Source organism: Lissotriton vulgaris, chromosome 5, assembly GCF_964263255.1.
Source record: "Lissotriton vulgaris chromosome 5, aLisVul1.2, whole genome shotgun sequence".
Classification (NCBI taxonomy): Eukaryota; Metazoa; Chordata; class Amphibia; order Caudata; family Salamandridae; genus Lissotriton; species Lissotriton vulgaris.
Window position 1 is genome coordinate 181,089,383 of NC_141693.1, and position 24,448 is coordinate 181,113,830.

General features: G+C 47.2%; 1 protein-coding gene across 6 annotated transcripts in view; it reads left to right on the forward strand.

The window, feature by feature from the left end:
* Window positions 1-24,448, forward strand: part of AKNA (AT-hook transcription factor) — a 282,106-nt gene that overhangs the window by 52,451 nt on the left and 205,207 nt on the right. For all 6 annotated transcript variants that reach the window (XM_086921106.1, XM_086921112.1, XM_086921108.1 and 3 more), the window contains exons 2-4: window positions 4,548-5,210; window positions 5,952-7,171; window positions 12,619-12,693. In XM_086921106.1, the coding sequence (XP_086777232.1) occupies window positions 4,733-5,210; window positions 5,952-7,171; window positions 12,619-12,693 (1,773 nt within the window). In that variant the 5' untranslated portion in view covers window positions 4,548-4,732. The remainder of the gene's footprint in view (window positions 1-4,547; window positions 5,211-5,951; window positions 7,172-12,618; window positions 12,694-24,448) is intronic.

Sequence of the window (24,448 nt, forward strand, 5' to 3'; positions counted from 1 at the left end):
TATAGGTCTTGAGAAAAACGTTGTTATACCCTGTTTTATACTGTCGTCGGTTATCCTGTATGGCGTGTTTGAACTGAGCACTTTAGGATTCTTTTGCTGTGTGTGCTTTTACTCCCTGAAGATTCGTAAGCAGTTCTATTGTGCGTGCTCTGTGCACTTTAAAGCTTCCTAGCATGTTGTCATTTGTTCTTTATTTATTTTATTTCTTTTATTTGAAAGGTTTTATATAGCGCTGGCTAGACCCGGAGGTATCAGAGCGCTTTCCATGAGCATCAAACCATAGTTACAGGTTACATTGTTACAAAGGTTACACAGTTATTAGAGCATAGCTACATAGTTAGATGTTACCTACTGGGTCCTACCCCAAAAAGGGAAGTAGGAGTGCTATGGCAAGGGGCGCCATACCATACCCCAACTGTGAGTGGCTCCCTTGGCGCTGTGGACTCTCTCAGCGAGTACGCTGAGACTCCAGAGTATAAGTAACCTCCAGAGTATCTACGCTTCAAAGGTTAGTAATGTCTTACGTCATGTGTGCTTTGTGCGATTGAAGGATTCCTAACGGGTCACAGTAGGTTAGTAGGTTGGCTCAGTACACTTTAGATGTTCTTTGCACACTGCTATGCTTTGTTCGTTTATTGTCTGAATTTCTAAATTAAATATTTTAAACCTAGTGAGTATCTATTGCAAAGGGTTGAAAGAGATGATGGGGTTGTCCGCAGGTGCACTATAAGATATTCATCTCGTTGTGCCGCTGTACAGTGTTGATCTTTTCGCGGCGCTTTGTTTCCCGGTATTTTTTTGTTCAGGTGCGCACACACAAGCTTATGCTTTTTTTTTCTCTTGCTGTGGTGAGCGCTGTCTGTGCTCAGACTCAGTGCCCAGTATACCCTTGCGGGCTTGGGCAGATTAAGTAAATTTAGAAGAATGCCAGCAAGGGATTTTGTTTATAGATAAATTATTGCAAAAGACAGACCGTTTTTGAATACCCTTGTACGTCTGTGTCAACTTAATTGATAGCTGAAATATAAATTATAAAGCTACTTGAATAGACATTGGAGACATGAGAAAAAGCAACACGGGAAAGTTGTTTATCAAAAATATTGAATTTTTATATTAATTTTTGTAGAGTACATGTAAATAAAGAACATTAATCATGATTTAAATGAACAAGAAAGATACAGGCTTATTCCTATAAATCATTTGAATAGAAAGTCCAAACCAATGCACATAAAAAACAAATTACTCCTATTTAAAAAAATAAATATCACTTGTTATAATGAAAAGCGGGTGAGATAATGGACTTTGGGGTTGACGTTTCGGTCTATTGTGGTGCAACTTTTTCAGACCTTCTTCAGGACAAAACAATTCATTTGTTGCTCTGACCCCATATTCAAAATCTTCCTTTTTAACTTCAGGAAAGAAGGTGTGGATAAACTTCTTAATTGTGAACTCAATAATCTGAGTAATCGATATTTCAAAGTTCGATGGATACTTTGATTGATTCCTTCCAACACAAACTAATTTGTTCTGTTGAACGTTGGACCTTCGTTTATTTAGGCCAATTTGTGAGATGCAGAAGGCGTACCCCCACATGGAGACACTGCAAACTTGCTGAAACTGACGAGTCACATGAAAGACTTTGGAACTAGGCAATCAGACTTGAGTCCCGGCTTTGGCTCAGCACCCTGTGATTCCAGGCAAATCGCTTCACCTTCCCTTGTTCACAATATGAATGCGTCCCTGTGTTATGTAACTGGTGCTCGTGTAAAGCGCTCCCTCTGGTCGGTTTCGCATTAAATAAAACTGCTCTAATGAAAACTAAAAGAGATCTGAGCTCAGCCCGCCCAAGCTGAGACGGATCCCTCCAATCAGAAGGCAGTACAGCAGCGCGTCATCACTAACCAGGTGAATCCTGGCTTCTGTCTTTTTGTGTTCCGGTCTGATCCTTTTCACAGTGCTTAGAAGCCCCTGTCACCTGTCCTGGCTGCAGACCACAACGAGGTGTCTGCACAGGGGTGTCCCACCCAATCCCAATTGCTTTTTTGTTTTAAACCCCCTTTATATGTACTGTATAAGCTTGTCACACCTCCGTGGCCTCCCTGTGAGAAATATCTTATTATTTGAGAACGCACCAGGCCTTCACAAGACTGTGAATAAACAGGACGTTTGCCTTTTGATAACGATAAAGTAGACCGGCCCATGCCTCTCTTGTGTCTGAATAGCATGTTTCACCGTTCACTCAAACATCTCGCTGTGTGTTCAGGTCACAAAACAATCATAGCGCTATATGTCTGTACGTTTTTTAAATGACAACTACATTTTGGGGCATTTGGAAAACACTTGCTTTTTGTAGTTTGACATCTAGTTGATGTCGGTAAATCGGTTTCAAAGTTTTCATTTAGCTGAAAGGCGTGTTTCTTTTTTACGTGCAATACTTACCAAACTTACGTACATGTCAATTGAATCGCCATTCATCACAGTCTCATCATATTTTGTGCAGGCTATATGATCTGCTCACACCTCCAGCTTTAGCATACCAAATAATCCCATATTGAGAAGTATATAACCAGCATTTGCAATGCAATCGGTCTCGCATTTACACGAGTTTGAGCTATTGGCATTGTAAATGACAATGCATTTTATTTATGCTTCAAAAACAAAAACATAAATAAAAGGCATTGTAATTTACAATGCCGATAGCTCAAACTGGCGTAAATGCGAGACCTGTTGCATTGCAAATGCTTGTTATTGGAATGCAATGGTTATAATTAACTATGCAAATAAACTTGACTTTGAAACCTAGTGACTATCAGACCCTTCCTCAGACGGTATCCCTCAACATAATGCAGCAGACCAGGAAACAAGAACTACAGGGCCCCTTGGAGCTCCAACTACAAAGTGTTCATTGTTTTTAATAGCCAAAATGAAATCTACACGTTTTCTTTTCTTGACATGTATGAGGTGTGGCAGGTGTCCTTCACTACTAACTACTCCCAAAAAATGGTTAAAGATTCCTAAAGCTTCCAACCAATCCGATGATCTTAACCTAGGTCGCCAAATCAGATGATTGTCCAATGCCTCTAACTTGATGAGTTGATTGGAATTAAAAGTGTGCACCTTTTATTCTAAACATGTTACCAGTGTGCTACATCTTCCCCTGGGAGGGGGTGTCGGCCATGTATGTTTTGTGGTTCAGTATCCGGATGCGAGCAGGGGCCTAGCTTGGTCCGTAAGATTCAGGGGGCGGGAGCGTCAGATTTTCCAACAATCAGTCTGGAATATAATGTGAAAATACATTATTCGCCAATCGGCGTTCATCAGAGGGAGAGGAATACACATTGGTGGCTTACTAAGAGAGAAAGACAATATTTTGTAATAACCAACATTTTTTAGGACGTTTAAAACAGAAAAGGGAGAGTCGGTGTGTGTTTTTGTCAGTGCATTTAAAATTCCTGGTGAAATCCGACAAACATGATCTCAGCATACCCAACTGAAAACACGTACCGAAGTATTTATCAGAAAGTACATTTACTGGGAGGGCAGAGTGTGTGTGCTTTGTCATTGTGCGAGGGACCGCTAGGCGGGCCTTCCTGCATCACCCAGCTCAACGCAACCACTATGGAATGATTGCAAAGCGACTCGAAACATACAGCTTTTATCGCTAGGCGCACTTTGCCCTTTTTGCACCTCATGTCTTTAAATGAATTTCCTGTTCAACCCCATCTCATAATACTACACGACACGTGCTCTCTTTGCACGAGCCACCACCGAGCAAAGAGTCAGCCCGCTCACACTGTTACTGTCGCCTCTGTCCCACTCACGGGAGCTGCACCGCGGGACATAGTGACGCAGTCGACAATAAGTGCCGGCGCAGCCGAAGGATTGCCGAATACCCAGGAAGCCCAGCGGTGATGCCTCGTTCTTTCTCCTCACGACACTTCCTGTTTGTTTATTCATCTCCGCATGCAACCTTCTGCACAAATTAAGCACTGAGCTTTTACTAATTCCCAAGTCAGCAGTTCCCGTTTTGTCGATCTGGTGACTATGTAAGACCTAAGTAGGATGTGATCACTTGTAAGCTTTGACCTTTGTTGTACACACAAGCAGGGACATAGCTACTATAGGTGCAGCAGGTGCAGTGCACCAGGGCCCAGAACCCCCGGGGTGCCATTGAGACCTTACATTTGCTGTTTTGTACTAACCCCACAATAGTGAAGTGGGCCATTCTCCTTGCTTGCACCAGGGCCCTTGACGTCATTGCTGCGGCACTGCACACAAGTCACAACAAGTTGCGTGGCATGCTCACACATCATTGTTTATGATAGGAGGACCAGTGCACACATGAGAGCTAAGTGTGTCCTGGATGGATCAGTGTAGAATGGAATTAAATGGTGTATGAAGGGCGGCGTTCATCCTTGAAGGTTAAGGGGGGATGTTTTGTGACTCCAAACCTGCCTGAGTTCCATGATTCTGTACCATTTGTGTGTTTGGTTAATGCCTGCTAAATTTAATGCTAACTTTCATTATTTTTCTTGCTCCCCTGGCAGGCAGCGACAAGTCTTCATGTTGATGTGTACCTGTCCGCGATGTGCCCGACTTCTTCGGTAGCCGCGCGTCTTCCTGGAGGCGGGACAATGAAGCCACACAAGTGAGCCAGTGTGTGTCCTAGAGCTTTCCCATCCAAGACCACGCCATGGGTTGTTGCAGAAATTGATGCTAGGGGCAGTGGATCATGGCTGGCTCACCCTTCTGGGTGCAGCAGACTGAGGAAGGCATGGGCCCTGGGCAGCAGGAGTGGGAGGAAAATGAGGAAGAGGAGGAGGAGGAGGAGGAGGAAGAAGAGAGCAATGGGGAGGAGCAAGACTTCGAGAAGTACCTCAATGACAACGGAGTCCTCAGGCTAGAAGAGCAAGATCTCGAGGGGGCGGATGGCGACGAGGCCTTTGTCTTGGACAGTGACGACAACATACTGGGCCTGGAGGAAAGGAAGGTTTTCCCCCTGGATGACAACGGCATCATGGGCACGGAGGAGCAGGGTGTCTATTATCCACATTCCACTTCAGGTCTGAGCCGAGCCTTCAGCTTTGAGAAGCCGGAACTCGCCAGCCCAACACGCAAGAGAAGCTTTGACCTGAGTGACCAAAGGGACACAGACTCTCTACCGATAACCTCTTCCGTGGGAGAGCACAGCGCTGGGCGCCATGTTGGTGGTAAGTTCAGCTCAACTTTACCAAGCCTTTTTCTTTTTAAAAGTTAGCACTGAAATACTACATGTTGAGTAGATGCCTGGGGCGTTCCATTGTTGCAATACAACTGTGTCCAGGGAAAGCTTCAGTACACAGCAACACAATGGGCTGGAAGCCTGTACAGAGGAATTTTGGCAGAACTATGTCTATAAACCACTGTTGAACAGGAGCACTGCAGGTCAGGGGTGAAGACTGTGAACTCTGGGTGAGACCTTGATTCCTTAAAAAAAACACAAGAGAGGGTGGAAGGTCATGTATAGTGTGACTTCACTTAGCTTTGTGAGGCCTTTAGACTGGAATATCATGTGTTGAAACAGATCTGGGTTGATGGACATTGATTGAACCGCGTGTGAGGTCCTGATATTGGAACAGTGGAAGTGGCTGCAAGCGAAGCTTACGGCGCATTGGCGGAGCTGTGTAGAGTGCCCTAGCACCCTACCAGGAGAGTGTGCTTCAGGGAGGAGGTTAATAGGAAGATATTTTATATTGTGTCCTTGGAATAGATCTGTATTGAGTGGTTTACGTCACAACGGTGTCATGGTTACAGAGTATTTTCAGAGCGGTGTGTGGGTCAGACAAAGCAACAGGATATCTATAACCATGTTTGCTTAATCAGTAGAATTGCATGGCCAGGTGCTGCAACACCCCACGGACACCTTGTTTGTATTGCAATACCACTCATTGTTTCTTCTCTCTCATTTCCAGATAGCCTTGAAGACCTAGAACCTGAGAGCTTGGTAGACACTGATGCACCTCGGATCTGGCTCCCGACAAGGGACAGACAGCTGGACATGACCGAAGATGAGCAAGACCGAGCCAGCTCAGTTGAGCTAGAGAGGCCCGAAGAGGATGAGGAGGGGGAAGGGAGCCAAGGCGAGGATTACCCGGATCTTCCATATGATGAACAATACGGGTCTGGCTATGACATGAGTTTGGAGGTGACTCAGGACTCACAGGGTGTGTATGAAGAATACCGAAAGGTCTTGGGATTTGAGAATGACTGGGAGGAGTCTGATGTTAGCCCTGATCAATCGAGAGTTGCAACAGGGCACCCCTATGAGCTGGAGCTGGACAGGGGTTCTGTCGACTCTGAGCAGGAAGACGCTCGCAGTATAAGTCAACTGGGTAAAACACTGGCTTTTCCATCAGACCTTCCAGCTCCTCTTTATGAAGGTGAAAGTGGTGCAGAGGAGTCAAATCCATTAGCTGACTCAAGTCGCTGGAACATGAGCCAGAGTCTTCTAAGCCATTTGTCCATGGAAGATCTTCAAAACAGACCTGGTATAGATGACGAAACCTTCCCAGAGTCTTCCTATGCAGAAAGTGTTGATGACTCCGCTGCAGCTGCTTTCAAGATGTCTACCAGAGGGCATCTGTCTTCCCATAGCCGCCCAGCATTAGCTACTAAATTCATAAAAAGACAAAAAGGCAATCTTAAAAAAGATCCACCATCTGACTCTGATCAGCACTTGGAGGGACCACTCTTGCGCCCAGGACAAGCACTTAAGACGAAGATGCCGACATTACTCCCTTCCAAGGCCATCAGACAGTCAAGGTCCTTGAGTCCAAAAAGGAATCCTGTTGATAAAAAGACTGCTCGTTCGCGTTCACCTCGTCCCTCTCCTACAGCCGAGTCATTAACATATGGGCGAGGACAGTTGAACTATCCTCTGCCTGATTTCTCTAAGGTGGAGCCCCGGGTAAAATTCGATCAGAGTTATCGACCTCCTAGAGGACGTACATTGCTGCGGAGGCCAGCTGGATCTGAGACTCCCCTGATCTTCAAGTCTCCAGCAGAAATTGTGCGGGAGGTTCTTCTCAGCAGCACAGAGGGAAGCCCTCAGAAAGCGGCGTTTTCATCTACTACTGTTCCTGAAGAATTCAAGTCACCCAGACAGGCCACAGACCTGGTCCATCAACTGCAGGTAATCTGGGGAGGGAAGGGGATATGAACTAAGCAATATTGAATGTTTTAGACAGGAGACAGATTAGACAACATGGAGTTGCCTTGGATAACTCAAAGTACAGCTGAAGCCAATGCAAGCCTAGTAAAAGTGGGCCACCCCTGTTCCAGGTGTGCACCCTGAGAATGTTACCTGATGACCTAACCTCATTTCAGAATAACCTCTGTATGCTTCAAGTAGGGTGTCTTTTGAACATGGCATTGGTGTGTGTGCAGGGCAGGTGTGATAAGGAGCACAGATGTGGGTATTCCATTGCTCTCTCCTTGTCCGAATCCCATCAAAGCAGCAAAGACCAGTTCCTTGTAAAAATTGCGATTCAAAATATATTTTGCAAACACATAGACTCCTAAATAGCAACTTTACATAAATATTGCCCTTCACAATTTCAATCTATTTTTACTTTCTAAATTCAGTCAAATCCATTGATTCAGGTGTATGGAAGAGAAATGAAGCGTATTGTTCTAGAATATTAGTAATTTATAATTGAATGTGGTGAGTAAATGTGTGCATCTTTTAACTCTACACAGCCCTAGTTTCCAGTACTGTATATCCTATTGAATGTTGTAAAAGTATACAATATTAGAACACACATACTGAAGATTGATCTAAAAACCTGATTGATGACTTTGTAGATTGTTAATGATCATTCCAATGCTAATAATAGTCAACATAGGCATTATACCAACCATATGTCAACTGCAACCATTTAATTCTCCATAACTATAAATACAAAGAAATGCATGTGAACTAAGCATGGGCGAATTTTGCGAATCTCGCGTTCGCGAATTTTGCGGATTTGCGAACTCGCAATCCGCAAAATCCGCGAATTCTCGCGAATTTGCGGATTTTTTTTTTGGGTTCGCGCGGGTTTTTGCCAGTTCGCAAGGGTTTTGTACAATTTCGCAAAACGCGAACTTACCTGTCGGGTCGCAAGTTTCGCGAACTTGTTGTTTCTACGTGTCCAGCCTGTTTGGGACACTCTTCTTCATCACTGCCACTCTCTGTCACCACTGCCACTCTCTGACTACTCATGCCACCCTCTGGCCCACCCATGCCACCCTCTGTTTCATCACAGCACCCTCTGGTTGTCCAGTCAGTGTACATTATTGTGGCAAAGCAAGCACACCTTCCCTGCCTCAAGTGACCTGAATTAATTTGGGGCTGATTAATGTGTCACAGAATATTTTTTTAGCTGGCACCTGCTTCCTTAGTGCTTCCTGATTAGTGATCTTTTGCACTTGCTAAGTGCTTTCATTGTTGCAAAATTAGTTACAACACCTGCCCTGCCCCAACTGACAATAATGAATTAGGGGCTGATTAATGGATTTGAACTTCCAGCCTGGCTCCTGCTTGTCTCCCTTAGCTGTAATTCAGGACCTTTGTGGCATATGTGTAACTATTCTGAGGTTCAGAGCAGGGTCACATAATAGTTGCAACTGGCAACTTAACTCTGGAGGGGCCCCTCAGGAAGCACTACAGGAAATGGCTACTAATGATGAGCCTGAACTTTTGAACCTGGTAAGTAGTTTCAGTTTTGCTAAGATCGTATTTCTGCAATTTTGCGCTTATTCGCGGGGCGCTAAGTTGTACTGGGAAGCCGCGAACTCACGCGAACAGTGCGAGCAAGCCATAAAATCCGCTGCTCGCGGATTTGCGGATTTTGCGGGAGATTCACGAATCTCGCGGATTGCGAATTTACCGAAAATCCGCAAAATCCGCGAGCGAAACGGATTTTCCGCCCATGCTTAATGTGAACACAAGAGAAGGGCCATTGTAAAAGCCAAACTCCTCACCTGTGAAGAATTGAACAACAACTATGTGAAAGGGAAAATGGCATGCATCCCCTTCAGCAAATAACTATTTAGATGCGGTGCTGTACCGCCTGTGTGTTTTACAGTAAAGGAAGTTCAGGCCAAGCTATTTTTCACTGTTAACAGGAGACTGATGTGAAAACAGATTGGTAAGTTAAGATGTCATTCTTTCGAAACCCAACCATATTTCTTCTGGCCCCCACTGGATCCCTGTCCTGCTAAACTTATGAAAGCCATAGCCTCGTCTGTGGCTCCTGTAATAACATTAGTCTGCAGTTCCTCTCTGCTCCCTGGCATGATGGATAATCTGTGGAACTCCGCACTTATCATCCTTCTGCTGAAAAAAACCCACACTAGATTCTGTGATGCTGTCCAACTACCATCTTGTTTCTCTGTTACCCTGAATGCTAAAGTCTCTGAAAGGTGCACTAATACACAGCGGTCGAAACACATAGACGATAACTCTTCTAAATCCCTATCAATCAGGCGTCCGCACTAGTCCCATTACTAAAATCATGTTGCCATTAAGGACATAGAGTTGATTCTGAATGCTGGGGGCTCTGCTGCCCTTATCCTCTCCGATCTCTCAGCCGCTTTCCACACGGTTTCCCATATTATTCTTCAGGACAGAATTGCTGAACCTGGGCTACAGGGGAAAGTTATAATGCATTTTTCAGGTTTGTGTAATTCCTGAAGGGAGGTACTCAAGCTATTTCCATAGCTCAATACTACTCTCCTTTTAAAGAAGTAAACTGTGGGATCCATCATGAAGCCCCGGGCTTTTAAATCTTTAGGTTGCTCCTCAGACTGAACATATAGCATCTCATGGCCTTCAGTTTTATTATTACAAAGACACCCAAATCATTCTATGAGAGGAAGTGGAAACTTCTCCATGACAAGTTTAAAAGCTGTCAGCAATCAGTGGCCAACAGGATGAAGGCACATTCCATCACACAGATACAACTGAAGTCCTGGGTTTTGGAAGCCCCTGGATTTGGACTTCTAACTGGTGGCCTTAGTCTCTAGGTGCTTTCCCTACACCTTCCTCCAGTGCTCGCAATCTTTCTTTATGATGAAGGTCTTGAAAACAATTATTCCTCTCTTATTTGGTACAGGAAAGTTTAGTTCAGTCCCTCATCCCTAGTAGACTAGGTACTGCAACTCCCTTATTGTCGAACTCCCTAGTCAGCTCCTCTGCAGGTTGCAGTTGATACCGAATACAGTTGCCTCCTGACTTATTCTAGGTCTTAGCAGATGTAAGAGCTCTTCTATCTCCACCTGCTGTCTTTTCAATATGCCCTGATTTTGTCATAAAACCATTCATGGTTATTGACCAAGCGGCTACAGTATACCCCTTTACCCCTTTTTTGCCTACTAGACCTTTACATTCGAGCTTGTTGCATAAGGACAAACATTCCCAAATTCAGCTAGGTGCTTACAGGTGGTCAAGGCTGGAACAATCTCTCACCTGCCATTCTTGCAGACCATAGCCTACTAAAATTTTGCAAGCAGTGAAAATGTCACAGTTTCATGCCATGCTGCGGTGCCCCTCTATTCCACTACTACGACAAGAGTGCTTTTTTAGGTAATCACAAGCTTTATCATTTTAAAATCAAACCCAATTAACTCAGAGCCATATGCCTGGGAAGGACTGGTAACGTGTGGTCTGTAACAGGGCAAATGTAGGATGTGCATAATGAGTGGTCAAGAGCATGTGATAAACATACCTACAAAACTTGCCATAAAGTACATGCCATTCATGTTTTGTGGCTTTCTCGTAAATCGGTTATTGCTAGATAGTGGACGCTAAATGGACATTTTACAGTATCTCCATTGTTACTCTGAAGACAGAGAGCTGTTATCTTCTGTTTAACACTTTGGCCCTCGTTACGACGTGGTTCGGACCGCAACTGATGGCTTGTCGGTTTTGGTCTGAACCGCATCTACTGCTGCGGTCCAACCGATGCATTAGGATGCGTTCAGTGGGAAGCAGAAGTTGGAGGGACCGACCAGCACCTTCCGACGGGCACCATAAACCAGTTGGTCGGTCAGAAACTCCTCATAATCCCTAAAGGACGGCGTTTCCCTTGTCGGGATTATGATGTCGGTTTCTGACAGCTTTTCTATGTCGGCCTTTCCAGCATGGAAAGGCTGTCAGAAAGCGGCACTGGGTCCCCTAGCAGGGCTCCCTTTACCCTGGCCCTCCCGATCTGGGCCTGGGGGGGGCATCTTTGGTGCCCCCCTGAATATCCCTACACCAAGTGGCAGGCAACAACAGGGGCCTGCCACACAGTGCAGGAAATTCAGGCCCCGATTGGTGCCTGCTACACGGTGCAGGGATTTTCACAAACTCCCATTTCTCAATGGGAGCTTGTGCTGTGGGCAGTTTTCGCCTGCCACGCAAGCTCCCAAAGACAAAAGGGAGTTTCTGACCACACTATGTGCGGTCGACTCGTAATTCGGTGAGCGGAACCGCTGACCTATGGTTGGGCGATTCCTACACCGAAACAGTGTCTGTTGGAGGCAACTATGGCCAACATCGTAATCAGGGCATATGTGTCACATAAAATAATTTAAAAAAACACTAAAAATTATCAAATATGAAAAGGCAACTATAACTTGTGCCCCGTCAAGCACTGCTTATGCCCTCACATATGACATCAGTCATTACATGTTAAATGACATCATTGATGACATCACATATGACAGCTCCAATGTCATCACTGATGACATTTTTTTAACCTAAAAGTAACTTCTGCATAATTTGTGTTTTTTATCTTCACCCTTTAGATTAAAGAGTGTTATTAAAATGGCATATTTTTGGGTGAGCTAATACAACATCCTGGTGAATACTGTTACCACAGGATAAGGATTTTACTTGTTGCAATTTTAACTTTCCTCTCCAAGTTCTACACCACAAAATGAAGACCACCCATACCATACCGCTCATGTACTCCAAGTAGATGACCAGAATTAAAAGCTCTGTTCCATATAACTTTAGTTCTCAACATGAGTCTTGTTAAAGGGCGCCTCATGGGTTTAAGCTCTTGAGGAATTAGATACATATAAGTGTACACATAATTTGCTGATGCCTATGCTCAAGGAGTTCACTGAAATAATGATAGGGCGATCACTTTTATATCCTCCTATATTGAATTAAAAAGCAATAGCTTTCTAGCTCAAGTCTTCTGACTACATCTGGGCAGATTGTTAGAGAGCAGAGGATGTGTTGTCTCTTGACAAAGACTGTTTACCCTGGAAACTCAATTCAGGATCATTTCAGGTAGGGTGATCCTTTTGACCTAGAAGAATAGACTAGTAATATGCAGAAACCGTTCAGCAATACAATGAAGAAACTGCACTCATGATGTGCATAACACAAGATTAGTTAGAATTAAGTATGTCTCACTGGTCTATTTTAGTAAAATAAGTTTGTCTTGCTCACAAATTGCCACAGGTCCACAGACATCACTGGAGTGTTGTGACAATACAGTTTCCCCTTCCGTCCCACTTCATGAGTGTTCCACCTCTTAGTCTTTGTGTCTTTAGAAAACATGGAGCTTTAACACTTTCTCCTGCTTTTCTCACTTTTTAAAGGAAGACTACAATAAACTGCTGACAAAGTACGCTGAAGCGGAGAACACCATCGATCGCCTGCGTTTGGGAGCCAAGGTAAGGAAACTCCACAAAAAAGACCTCTTTTGAAAACTGAGGTTTGGCCAACCTGTTCAGGGAGTGTGCGTTGAATCTTTCTTTAGGCTAAGCACGGTGCCAGTCCATGGCACAGCACGGCATTCGACACGTGAAACAAGGATGTTGTTTTCGGTATGTTGGTCCATGAAGATATCGAAAAATTAATAAAGCTCATGTGCAGCATATTTTGAATTCTACAATCAACATCTCATTTGTCTAGCTGGCTTACAATGATAACCAAGCAACAGAGGAGGAAGCTCCTGCTGGTAATCCCATTTAATGACCACGGTCAAGAACATGTTTTTGGTTGGTTAGAAACATAATTTGTTTGCAGAATGCAGGGGCACTATGCCAAGTTTATGATTTATTATTTTTTATTGCTCGCTGTGATATAGGTCTCAAGCAATGCCTCACTGACGAGGCCTAAGTAGGCGTAACATGGACTGAGGTTCCTATGTTTCATCTGGGGGGGGACCGGAGTGGGCATTTCAGGCTGGACTGTTGCTACTGGAGAAGGACCATGGGTAATGTGCCTGAGGCTGGCCTTTGTCCAGAGTGGTACAGTGGGTGAAAAACGATGGACTGGAATGTGGCATAATTTCAAGCATTACTTCTGTCACTTTGTTGTTTGTTGGACTTTATTTTTAGGTAACATTTTTGCAGCAAGCAATTCTGCATTTATATCATACATGCATAACAACAGAATAGAAGATGTAGTACTTTTTTCTGTATAATTCTCATTATGTGTTGAGCTTTTTAAGGCAATATTTTCTATAGGAAACTTAGTTATTTCATAACTCGAATTTCAGCCACGTCTTACATTACCACTTAATTTTGACATTGACAACAAACCCAGGTGGAGGTCTTTTTGAAGTTAAAAATGTATTAAAAGTTATTTTTTTCAGAGGTAGGCCAATCAAGGTTGAAATACTTGGTACGTGGTATATTAGAAACTCTGGCTGCCTTATCCCTTTATGATCGACTAATGTCATTGGGTTGTTTAAGGGGATACCTTACAGATCTACATTTAAGATGACTTCACCCTTACTTGCCATTCCTAATCTTGCACAAGCCAGCTTTCGAAGTAGATTACTTTCTATATTTTGATTTCCTTTCCAGTTCCATTATAGCCATCTTTACTGGCATTGAAATTCTCTTTGGCATTTATGTTATTGTCTTGAACATTTTGCATGTGAAAGCGTCATACATGTGCTTATATTCAGTTCTTCCTGGCTGCCAATAATGATAGGGTAGAGAACCCACACCAGTGACTGTTTACATTATACAAAACGCGAATGCCATTACTCCAGTCAGAAGCCATGCACAGATAGGGCAACAATGCAGTGGGCACAGATACAAAGTTCCATTTTCCCCTTAATAGATGAAACAGCCAAACTGGGATCAGGCATGTTTGCTATAATATCCTGCTTTGAACACTCCATATTTGGCTTTTGGGAGTTTGTGGAAGGTAGCATTTATTGACACCAATGCTCGATGTTATCAGTCCACAAGAATGACATCTAATTTGCAACTCCCAGCTGAAATGTTTGGTGCTCTTACCCTAAGATTCTTCTGCAAGACAAAGCAATAGAGATTTTCTTTGTGACAGACATACCTCACCTCACAACAAATATGCCTCATGAATTTTTTAGTAAATCCATTTATATGAACGATGTAGAAGTAACAAATACAATTCTAAATCCACGAAGATGCCCTCTCTCTAATAAATACCTTTTCCTAAATACTATGCTGTGTATTTTGATAGAGAACATTATATTTGTTTAAGATAAGTTCACATATTTTATTTATTTATTTATTTATTATGAGTTTTATATAGCGCTGGCTAGACCTGAAGGTATTAGAGCGCTTTACATAAGGATTGGCGAGCTACACAGTTAAAAACAGTGTTGCACAATAACCTAAGTTACAATAACATAGCAGAAAATAAGGACATGTCCAAAGGGGTATTTAAGGCAGGGGGGAGGAATAAGGAGATGAAAAGGAAAGGACCAGGTGGAACCGGCAAGGATGGAGGTGCTTAAAGGGGGCCAAAAGACAAAAGGAAAAATCGAAAAGGGGGATAAAAATAAATAACGTCAGGAGGCGAGGTGAATGAAAAGGAAGGAGGAAGGAGGGAGACTGCAAGGGGGGGTCAGCACAGGGTAAGGTAAGTGTAGGGCGACAAAGGGTAAGTGAAGCGGACGGGTCCTCCAAGATGGATGACCCAGGAAACGAGCACCGTATGCAAAGTCAAAAAATGGCGGGGCAACTCACGAGAACCAAATTGCAAAACACGGGCGCTAGAATAAAGGAGCAGAGGGGGACAGCCACAGGAGCAAGGAGGGAAAGGGATTGAGGGATCACCGAAACCCAAACGGTCAATAAGATGGGCAAACGCTCAGGGTTACTGGGCAGCTGAGTCGTCGGATGTTGACACGCCTTCTGTTTAAAGGCACTGGCTCTGGATCGCAAGGGTAGCAGTGCCCCTCAGGCTGCACGCCGAACGTCTGTGGAAGTCTGCCTGGGTGCCAGAGATGCAGTCCAGGAAGGCACGCCCCCCAGGCTCAGATAGCAAAGAAAAGTGCGGGGCGTCACGCTGTAGCGTCGAGATTCTCCCCGAAACTGCACCCCTGTACCTGGCAATACGACTCGCGGGTCCCGGTCCTCCCTCAGGAGGGGAAGCAGTAGGGTAGGCTACGGGGGAAGCGGCAAAAGTCGAACCCGAATTGCATCGGGTTGGGAGACCTCATCCCAGTTTTGCAACAGTCAGCCGGAGAAACGCCCCAGGCATCAGCACCGCAGAGAGTGGACTCCAACGATGGCCGGTCATCACCGAAGCGTCGGTAGGCAGGGTGAGGAAAGGCAACAGCAGCGGAAAAAATGTAGAGCAACCATGCCAGATGCCCGGCTGGGTATGTGATGGCCAGGACGGCGACCCGGAGCCAGTCTACCCTTCAGCCGTCGATGTGGCTCCACCGGACAACGGCCATGCCGCTCGGGCTCCGCCGGACAGGATTCTAGGCACATTCAATGCACGAAACTGGCGAAGCAGTAGAACATATTTATTTTGGGTGTCTTTCCTTTCATTGCCTATCAAAACTTTGGCTCACCAGTACAACATCTCTTTATCTTCCTCCTCATCCTCTAATGAATGTGAATTTTAGCCACATCCTACTTACCTTATAGTTCATAGCCTGTAGTAAATGTCATTTTACCAGCCACATCATAATTCCCTGCATAGCCTTCGGTCTGGCAAAAGGTGACTTTACCAGCTACAACCTACCTCTCATGAATAGTCAAAGGTCTGCCGTGTATATGATTTGTCCAGTCATTTTTACTTTCCTGGATATCCGACAACCAAAACTAAATGAAACATTGCCAACCTTCCACCTTACTGAACAGTTCATGATCTCACCAGCCACCTTCTACCTGCTCGCACATTTCATTAATTCACCAGTCACTTCTCACTTCACTGACCAATTGTTCATTCACATAAATGTGATTTTATTTCTCCACCTACTTCCTTACATATGTTATGGCCCTTCTAAAATCTGGGGTCACCAGCCACATTTTACCTTCCTGTCTTCCCTAAATGTGACTGCTTCACCTCACCACCATCGTTTTTTAGGTCTCGGCCTGCGTAGGCTACGCTTGCGCAGTCTCGCTGGTGAGATCTTATGCTTTTCAGAGTGGGGCGTGAACCCTCCCCTCTTCTCCATTGGCTGGCTTCCTAAACGGAGGCCAGCCATTGGAGAAGAGGGGCGTCTGTCCATTTACGCCCCGTCTTTTTTGGATTCAGGGGTGTGTTTTTTAGGTTCTTTCTCTCATCTTCCCATTGGCTGGAATTTTACATTCCAGCCAATGGGAAGAGGAGAGAAAGAAAAACACGCCCCCCCAGTCGGATAATGACGGGGCGTTTCTCCGAGCCATTTCTGCTGGACCTCGGAGAAACATGGTGGTGTTACCCCTAAGACTCTGTTTGGTTTGTTGCTCCGACATCATCCTGCGGACTGGTGTGGCGCAGACCCTCCAACCCTGCTGATCCTGACTCCTGCATCACTGGGCACCTGTTGATCCTTTTGCTGGTGGCCGCGCTCTCACAGGCGCAAAGAAACGGACTGCAACATCAGCCAGCGTGTGTCTGCCGGACCTTCCTGGTAGTGCTCGGCCTGGGGCTCCGGCGTGGTGCTGTGGAGACGCAATCCCGCCTGGACTGCTTCGCTGACGCTGGGGTGTCTCATCGCCGATCCCTGATGCTGTCGGAGGTCCCGGCCTGGTAGGACGGTGCGGTGTGTGTGGCAGTTCGCTGCGGGGTTGAGAGTGCGTGTGTCGTACGGCGGGGCCTGCAGTCGCGTTCCTTCCATGTGAGCGCTTGCTCTGGCACTAATACCCACACTGCCTGTCTCGTTTGAACCCAGGCCCGCAACACGGGTGGCACGCTCCCCACATCTCCCCGCTGCTCTCTACCCCCCCCGTGTGTGAGCCCTGCGCTGCAGCCTTGATAACCTGGCCTCATTGCACCGGGAACTTCAGGCTCTCTAATCACTGCAGGGAGCCTACTCAGTGACTGCTAGCTCCTTACCGGGGTGCCGCTCTGTCCACTTCAAGCCTCCAGGGCGTCTCCGGTTTGTTTCACTGCCTGGCGGCATGCTCCCTCACCATTTTTTTCTCAAGTGGGGACCCGAGCCTGCTCCTGCTCCTCCTCCTCCTCTCTACTGATGGCCATCTTCTACGGACGCCTGGCTCTGTATTGAGTACATGCTGGCTGCTTTGGCACCTCGCCCAGCGTGCCCCTCATCTGCAGCTCCTGCCTGTGCCTTGCGCTGCTGGTTTGCCTCCTTCCTTCTTCGCGGCCCCTTGTCTGGGCCCCTACTCTAGCTGAGTTTGCCAGTCGCCTCCTCCACAGTGTTTACGCTTCTGGGCGGCTTTGTTGCAAACACCAATCCATAACACATTTTACCACAGGAGCACTTGCATTTTACCACTCGCCAGCAGTGAGAAAAGTGCACAGAAACACTACACCAGCAAAAACAGAGTCCAAACCGGGTGATCAGGAACCTAAATCTCAGGGTAAACACGCCAAAAGATGCCAGGTCAAACATCCATGTTCTTTCATTAAAGGGACCCATCAGCCGCCTTATGCTGGCTGAGATAACCCAGGATCCATCCTAAATTTGACATCATCTTTTCAGCTTCGGCTTTCCTGTAAATCTATGCTAAACATGTGACTTCACTATTACTTTTTACTTCTAGAGGTAATCCTGGTCTTATATAAATATGACTTCATCACCCACCCTTTACTTCCATACACAGCAGCCACCACCTACTACTCTGTCTGCTATGGATGTGGCTCACTGACCTTTTTTGATATCTCTGGATGGAACATGGTCTGACATAAGTGAGACTTCACCGGCCACCTTGTACTGCCCTAGATCCACCTCGACCTGCCATAAATGTAAATCCACGATCAGTGACTTACATTTTGGCCTGCTGTACAATACTCCATTTTCTGTATCGCCTGGATAGATCATTCCCTGCCATAAGTGTCATTTCAACAGTGAATTCCTGCCATCCTGGATAGTTGGACAGGTCCACCTAGCAACTCCTACAGTGACTTCAGATGCAACTTGTACCATGTAGTAGGTGACTTACATAGTGAAAACTGAAAGCAACATAGTTTAGAGTGGCAAATATATGATAAGAGCAGATACCTCCAAAGAGCCCACGATTGTTTAGATTCTACTTGTAAAGCTTTACATTTAGTTATTAATTTGCTAGTATTTGTCAGCTGAAGGTATGTGTGTACAGAGGGACAATGTTAGAAGAGATTGTCAAATTGCAAAATAGAGGCAAAAAACCTACACTTTCAAAGGACACTGTACTAATCTGTATATATGACATGTAATTGCTGCTATTTCCCACATCTTTGTAGGCATTTTAATAGTAATTGTCCAGAGATTTAAAAAAAACAATTTTGCTTGTGTGCACACTTCTTGCTGTTGCACAGTTGTCTGGTAATAGACTTACTTTTGTTGTAAAACCATTTGATGCCTGGTAGCAGAAGCCCTTAGCAAGGATGTTTTTTTAGAACAGCCAGTCCTTACAGAAAGCCCACTCTTGACGAGCTGCTTTTTTCTCACTCTCGCTGTGACCTCTTCCTTCCTCTTTTCTTGACAGAGCTGTGTTAGGTTCTGCTGTCCTCTGTGGTGGTGGTTGAGAGCTTTGGCTTGCTGCAAAGTCTTGAAAATAGTTATCAGATTCACAGATACCTCTCGCACCCCTGCATTTATACACAAACGCTACAGTGGAACGGGCCCTCTGACCACGAACCTTAGGGAGCAGTATTAAGTCCACCTTTGGATTGCAACCTTCTCTGCCCAAAAAACAGGGTCCTGAAAAAACTGAGCAATTCTAGAAAGCCACTGTCTTCTGCTGAATACTACAGGATGTTTTAAAAGTCAACAATTAGTCTTTATCCAGGTTTCAACCTCACTGAATCTGTTATAATTGGCATCACTTCTGCCATTGAGAACCTGTGCTTCTGTTATTGTTAATTGTTATATAATGTACAATCTGCCATTGCTTTGACAATGCAGCACTTTCAGTAGTCGGAGATGGTTTTCTGAGGTTTCCATTGTAGACCAGAGTCTGATTTAGTTTTGTGGAGATGTGCAGTCAGTGGTGTGAAGGAGCATGCCTCCCTGAGGGGAGTGTGTCAACCTTAGTGAGTAGCGGGTTTGAAGGGTGCCACTAGAAGGCTATGCCAAGTAATTGTGGCATCTCAGTCAGTACACGTGTCCATTTCCTGGGTTATGCATATTTGTGTCAAGCAGCTTGTGAAAGCAAAAGATGTTAGCCTAGTAATCATGCAGTTTAATATTTCTACAGATCTGAATGTGCATCTGGGGTTCTGCTATGCATTCTATTGTAGCATTCTGTGTAGTGTATCTTGAAGACTAGTATTCTGTGGTTGGGAATACACTCAAGAGTTGCACTAGAATTGGCTAAAATATTGGATGTACTCCATCCCGCTTCTATTGCTGGTCATTTAAGGAGAGAACATGGGCTCATAGGCATTTAACTCTGCTAGAGATCTGGCCTGACAGAGGTCAAATGTTCAAAGGGCAAAAAGACCAAAAGTCATTCATTAAAATAACAAGCATTTACAATGCAATGGTCTTGTCTTTATTAAAGTTAGAGCTATTGGCATTGCTCATGACATTATTTTTGTTTTTAAAACATATAAATAAATGGCATTGTCATTTACAATGCCAATAGCTTAATCTCTCGCAAATGCGATACCTATTGCATTTGCACCCCGCACACACACACACAGAGCCACACACAGAGCCACATGCACCCCCACACACACAGAGCCACACGCACCCACACACACAGAGCCCAACACACGCACACACAGGACCCAACACACACATACAGGGCTCAACACACATACACAGGCCCCAACACACACACACACACTCACACTCGGAGCCCCACACACACACACACACACTCAGAGCCCCCCCCACACACACACACTCAGAGCTACACACACACACTCAGAGTTACATACAGAGCCACATACACACACACATGCCCCCAATGTTGGAGTTGCCTGCGCACTTGCAGGGCATCTCGAAAGCACAGAGCTGTAGTATACTTTGAATCATACTAATAAGAGAGTGAAAGAAATGATTGAAATATTAAAGTAGACTTAACGCAATTTAAACCAAGAGGCACGAGATGTCAGAGTAATAGAAGTGATGACGAGGGGAAAACAGTAAGGATTGGAATTCTAGTGTTATGGGAGGCTTTATGGGGGTAGAGCAGCCGCGAACAAACTTGTACTGTAATGAAAGCTTTGGCAAAGGTAGAGCAGACGAGCCTGAAGCTGTAGTTAAATGAAAGACTCCACAAGGGTAAAAGAGAGGCACAGAGGTATAGTTGAATGAGGGCCATAAGAATTAGACATCAGGGGCATGGACAAAGTGCATAAAATAAATAATCGAACCATGCGCACCAGTCCACACAGGCACTCACAGAAAATATACACAGAGAGACTCAACACACACAGAAATACACATGTGAACACCAACAAAAGTACCAATCCACACAGGCACCCACAGATGCATAGTCAAACACATCCAAAGAGGGACACAAAACACAGACATAGATGCGCAAACACCAACATATGCACCAGTTCACACAGGCAGACGCACATACAAAAAGGAACACAAAACAGTGATACACACATGAACACACAGAAACACTGACAATACACACAAACATATGTGCACACCACAGCCACCAATAAAGAGGCCTACATAAATAAAGAGCACTACGTGCACATGCACTGTCCAGAAAACCCATATGTGCAAACAGGTCTACTGAACTACAGGACAAGCAAAATTATACAATCGCATGTTCACACACGTACACCAAACACACAGAGGCATATGGGGAGAGAGAGAGAGAGAGAGAGAGAGAGAGAAAGAAAGAGAGAGAGAGAGAGATTTTTTGATTGATTCACCTTCTTGCCGCATACCCACCTTGAGGCACTTCTTCAGGCGGCAGTACTGGCACTGGTTGCGGTGGTGCTGGTCGATGGGGCAGTTGCGGTTGGCCCGGCACGTGTAGGTCTGGTTCCTGCAGTACTCCTCTTCAAGAAACTTTTGCAGCCCTCGCAGGTGAACTGTCCGTAGTGCTTGCCGCTGGACTTGTCCCCGCACACCACACACTCGATGTGCTGCTGCTGTCTGCCCCCGGAGCCCTGCTCTCGGCCGTGCCGCCCAGCGCCCCGGCCATGGAGGGCGCACCGCCTGGCAGCTCGGGGTCTGCGGGGCGCCCGGCTCCCCCTGCGCCGGCTGCGTGCCGGGGTTGGGGACTACGTCCTCCTGCGGGTCTCGCCAGCTGCTGACTACCATGGCCATATCTCGGGCCCGGGGGGCGGGCTGGCTGGGGAGGGTGGCCGGGGCCATGGGCTCGGCCGTCCTGCTGCCTGGAGAGCTCCGGGGCCCGGCCTCATCCGGAGCGGGCACTGCTTGGAGGGGCTCAGAGCCTGTCGGGTGCTGCTGGCGGGGCTTGGCGGGAGTGGCTCCCCGATTAGGGGGTGGAGGTGTCCAGGGACCAGGTCCAGGCCAGTCCGCCGTCAGCCTTTCAGCAGCAAACACCGTTTGTTGGCTGTCTTTTCCTATTTTCAGGATCACAGGTGGAAACGTGGATGCCCGCTGGCAGGGGTGCCCGATCACGGTGCAGCCAAGCAGAAGTGCATCAAAAACAGGGAAATAGGGGGCGTGGCCAAGATGGCGGGCTGAGCGGTCGCACTCGCTGTGAGCTCCGCCGGACCCGAGCCCTTAACCTCCTAATTTAGCACCGGTCTCCCCCCCGGAACCGTGCATTTGGCGAGATAAAGGCGCTGGATATCGGTGTGGAGGCTGTGAAGGCGGAAATCACCGGCGTCTGACATAGATCGGTCCCGGATCCATGGCCGGGTGCTGAGAGGGCCTTTGGTTCGGAACGGAGGTGGAGCCGCGGTTTAGCGTGGGAGACCGCCCGACTTGGGGACTGGGGAGGAGCCGCCGCTGCCTCCCGTCGTACCCCGACCTTCACTGCTGCATCCTGCCCTGCGGCGAACCCCGAGGAGCTGAGCAGCCTGGTGCCTGGAGGCGGAGCGTCGGAAGGGGACGCCGTGGGGATGGACATTACGCAAGGCCGTGGCTTTGGCCTAGTCCCCCGGACGACGGAGGTGCGGGGAATCGAGAGGCGTTACATTCGCCCGGCGACCCAGCGGAGGTGACCTCTGGAGGTGGATCTGCATTACCAGGCTTGCAAGCACTGAGATAAAGGCCGGAGACTTGATATTGCGGCCCAGGAGGATCTTGCACGTGGCTCCGAAACTGCGGCCTACCTCTCCGGGAACCCCGGAGACGCACTGGTGGAGAGATTTGGCAGAGATCGGTTCCCTGTATCCCTCCCCGACTGCCTCCTTGGCTGCCGCCGCTTCATCGCCTTTGAGAGACTGGGGAAGAAGGCGTTGGGGGTGAAATTCCCAGCACAAACTTGGAGGTACAGCAGTGACGCATTTGAAATCCGCCCCACGCTGTAACGTTTGAGAGGACTTTCTCGGACCGATTTGTGGAGGCCATCTGAAGAGGAATCAGTGAGCCCGCCGGTGGTGTAGGCGGTGGTGAGCAGGGGCACAGGCCCGGATGGATCTGGCCGGGAGACCCGGGTGGGACACCGGTCCCCGGGTTGACCGGATCGTGAGTCGCCCCATTGTTGGATGTGGCCTGCCGGAGGTGCGGACTGAGGCCCACACAGAGGTTGGCAGTGTGCACGTGGCTGTAGCGGACTACCGGTGGCTTGATTAGCGGCCTTGCACCGAACATTCCAGAAGACACCCCAGTAGCCTTGATGGCGAACAACAAAGGGTCCAAGAAAGGGGACCGCACCCTGCCGGACATGTTGGGCCGGAATGCCGCGAGACAGGACAGGGGGCAACCGTCTCCAAGTCTTCCGGGCGGCTCCCAAGGAGCGAGTGGAGGGGAGCCCCCCAGTCACGAGATCTTTCCTTGAGTCCCTTTTTGGCACCCTGCGGGACGATTTCCAGACCCTTAAACAGGAGGTGGCGGGTGAGGTCCGGGAAATTCGACGGGAGGTAGATGGCCTGGGAGAGAGAGTGGCTATGGTTGAAGGTGCTGGCCATGCTAGGGACGAGGAGATCACGCAATTGCAGCAGGAGGTTATACGGCTCCGGGACCAGAATCTTGATCTTCAGTCACATACCGAGGACCTTGAAAACCGCTCCCGGCGGAACAACATCCGAGTCCGGGGTGTTCCATCCCGTGAAGAAGGGGAGGATGTAGCTGCATACCTGCGGGACCTATTTAGAGAGGTGCTGGGGGAATCGGAGGATTTCCCTATCCGTATTGATAGAGCGCATAGAGTCGGCCTACAACGCAGGGCCTCGGCGCCCCCCCCGGACATCTTGGCCTTCCTGCCGGACTATCCCTTGAAGGAAAGGATACTTCGTGAAGCACGGAAGCGGTCATCTATGGACTTCAGGGGTCATCGTGTGGCGCTTTATCAGGACCTCGCAGCATCCACCCTGCAAAAACGCAAGGCCTTTAAAATAGCGACGGATTTCCTTAGGGAGCATGGCACTCAGTACTCCTGGGGGCACCCTTTCCGTCTCATCTTTCGGTGGAACGGGACCCTACACCAGCTGCGGTCCCTTCAGGATACATGTGGGGTACTGGGTATCACTGCTACGGACGAAGGAACATTCACTCCTCGCCAGCGCCGTATCACCAGGGATGGCTGGCAGACGATCCCGGGCCGGCGGTCGCCGGCCTCCTCAACACAGCCGGGCTCGCCTACTGCAGCCGCGGACCTGGAGGACGCACCACGAGCCACAGTTACCGACGCTGCGCCAACTGAAGTTGCGTTGACTGCCTGAATAAACTCCGGGGGGAGATTGACATCGCTGTGTCAGTAACGCAGGTTTGGGGGTTCGGGGGGCGGGGGGATAGGGGAGTGCGTAGTGGCTGGACGTCCACTTTTTTGACTTTCCATAGGCCTGTCCGTCATGGACAGGACTTGGACACTGGTTTCTGGTGGGGTATTGGAGAATTCCGGGAGTGGAGTTGGGGTTGTTGGGACAGTTCCAGTTGCGGGTGGGAACTGGGGTCCGTTTGGGAGAAGGAGGGGGGGGGGAACAGTTCTTGGGGGG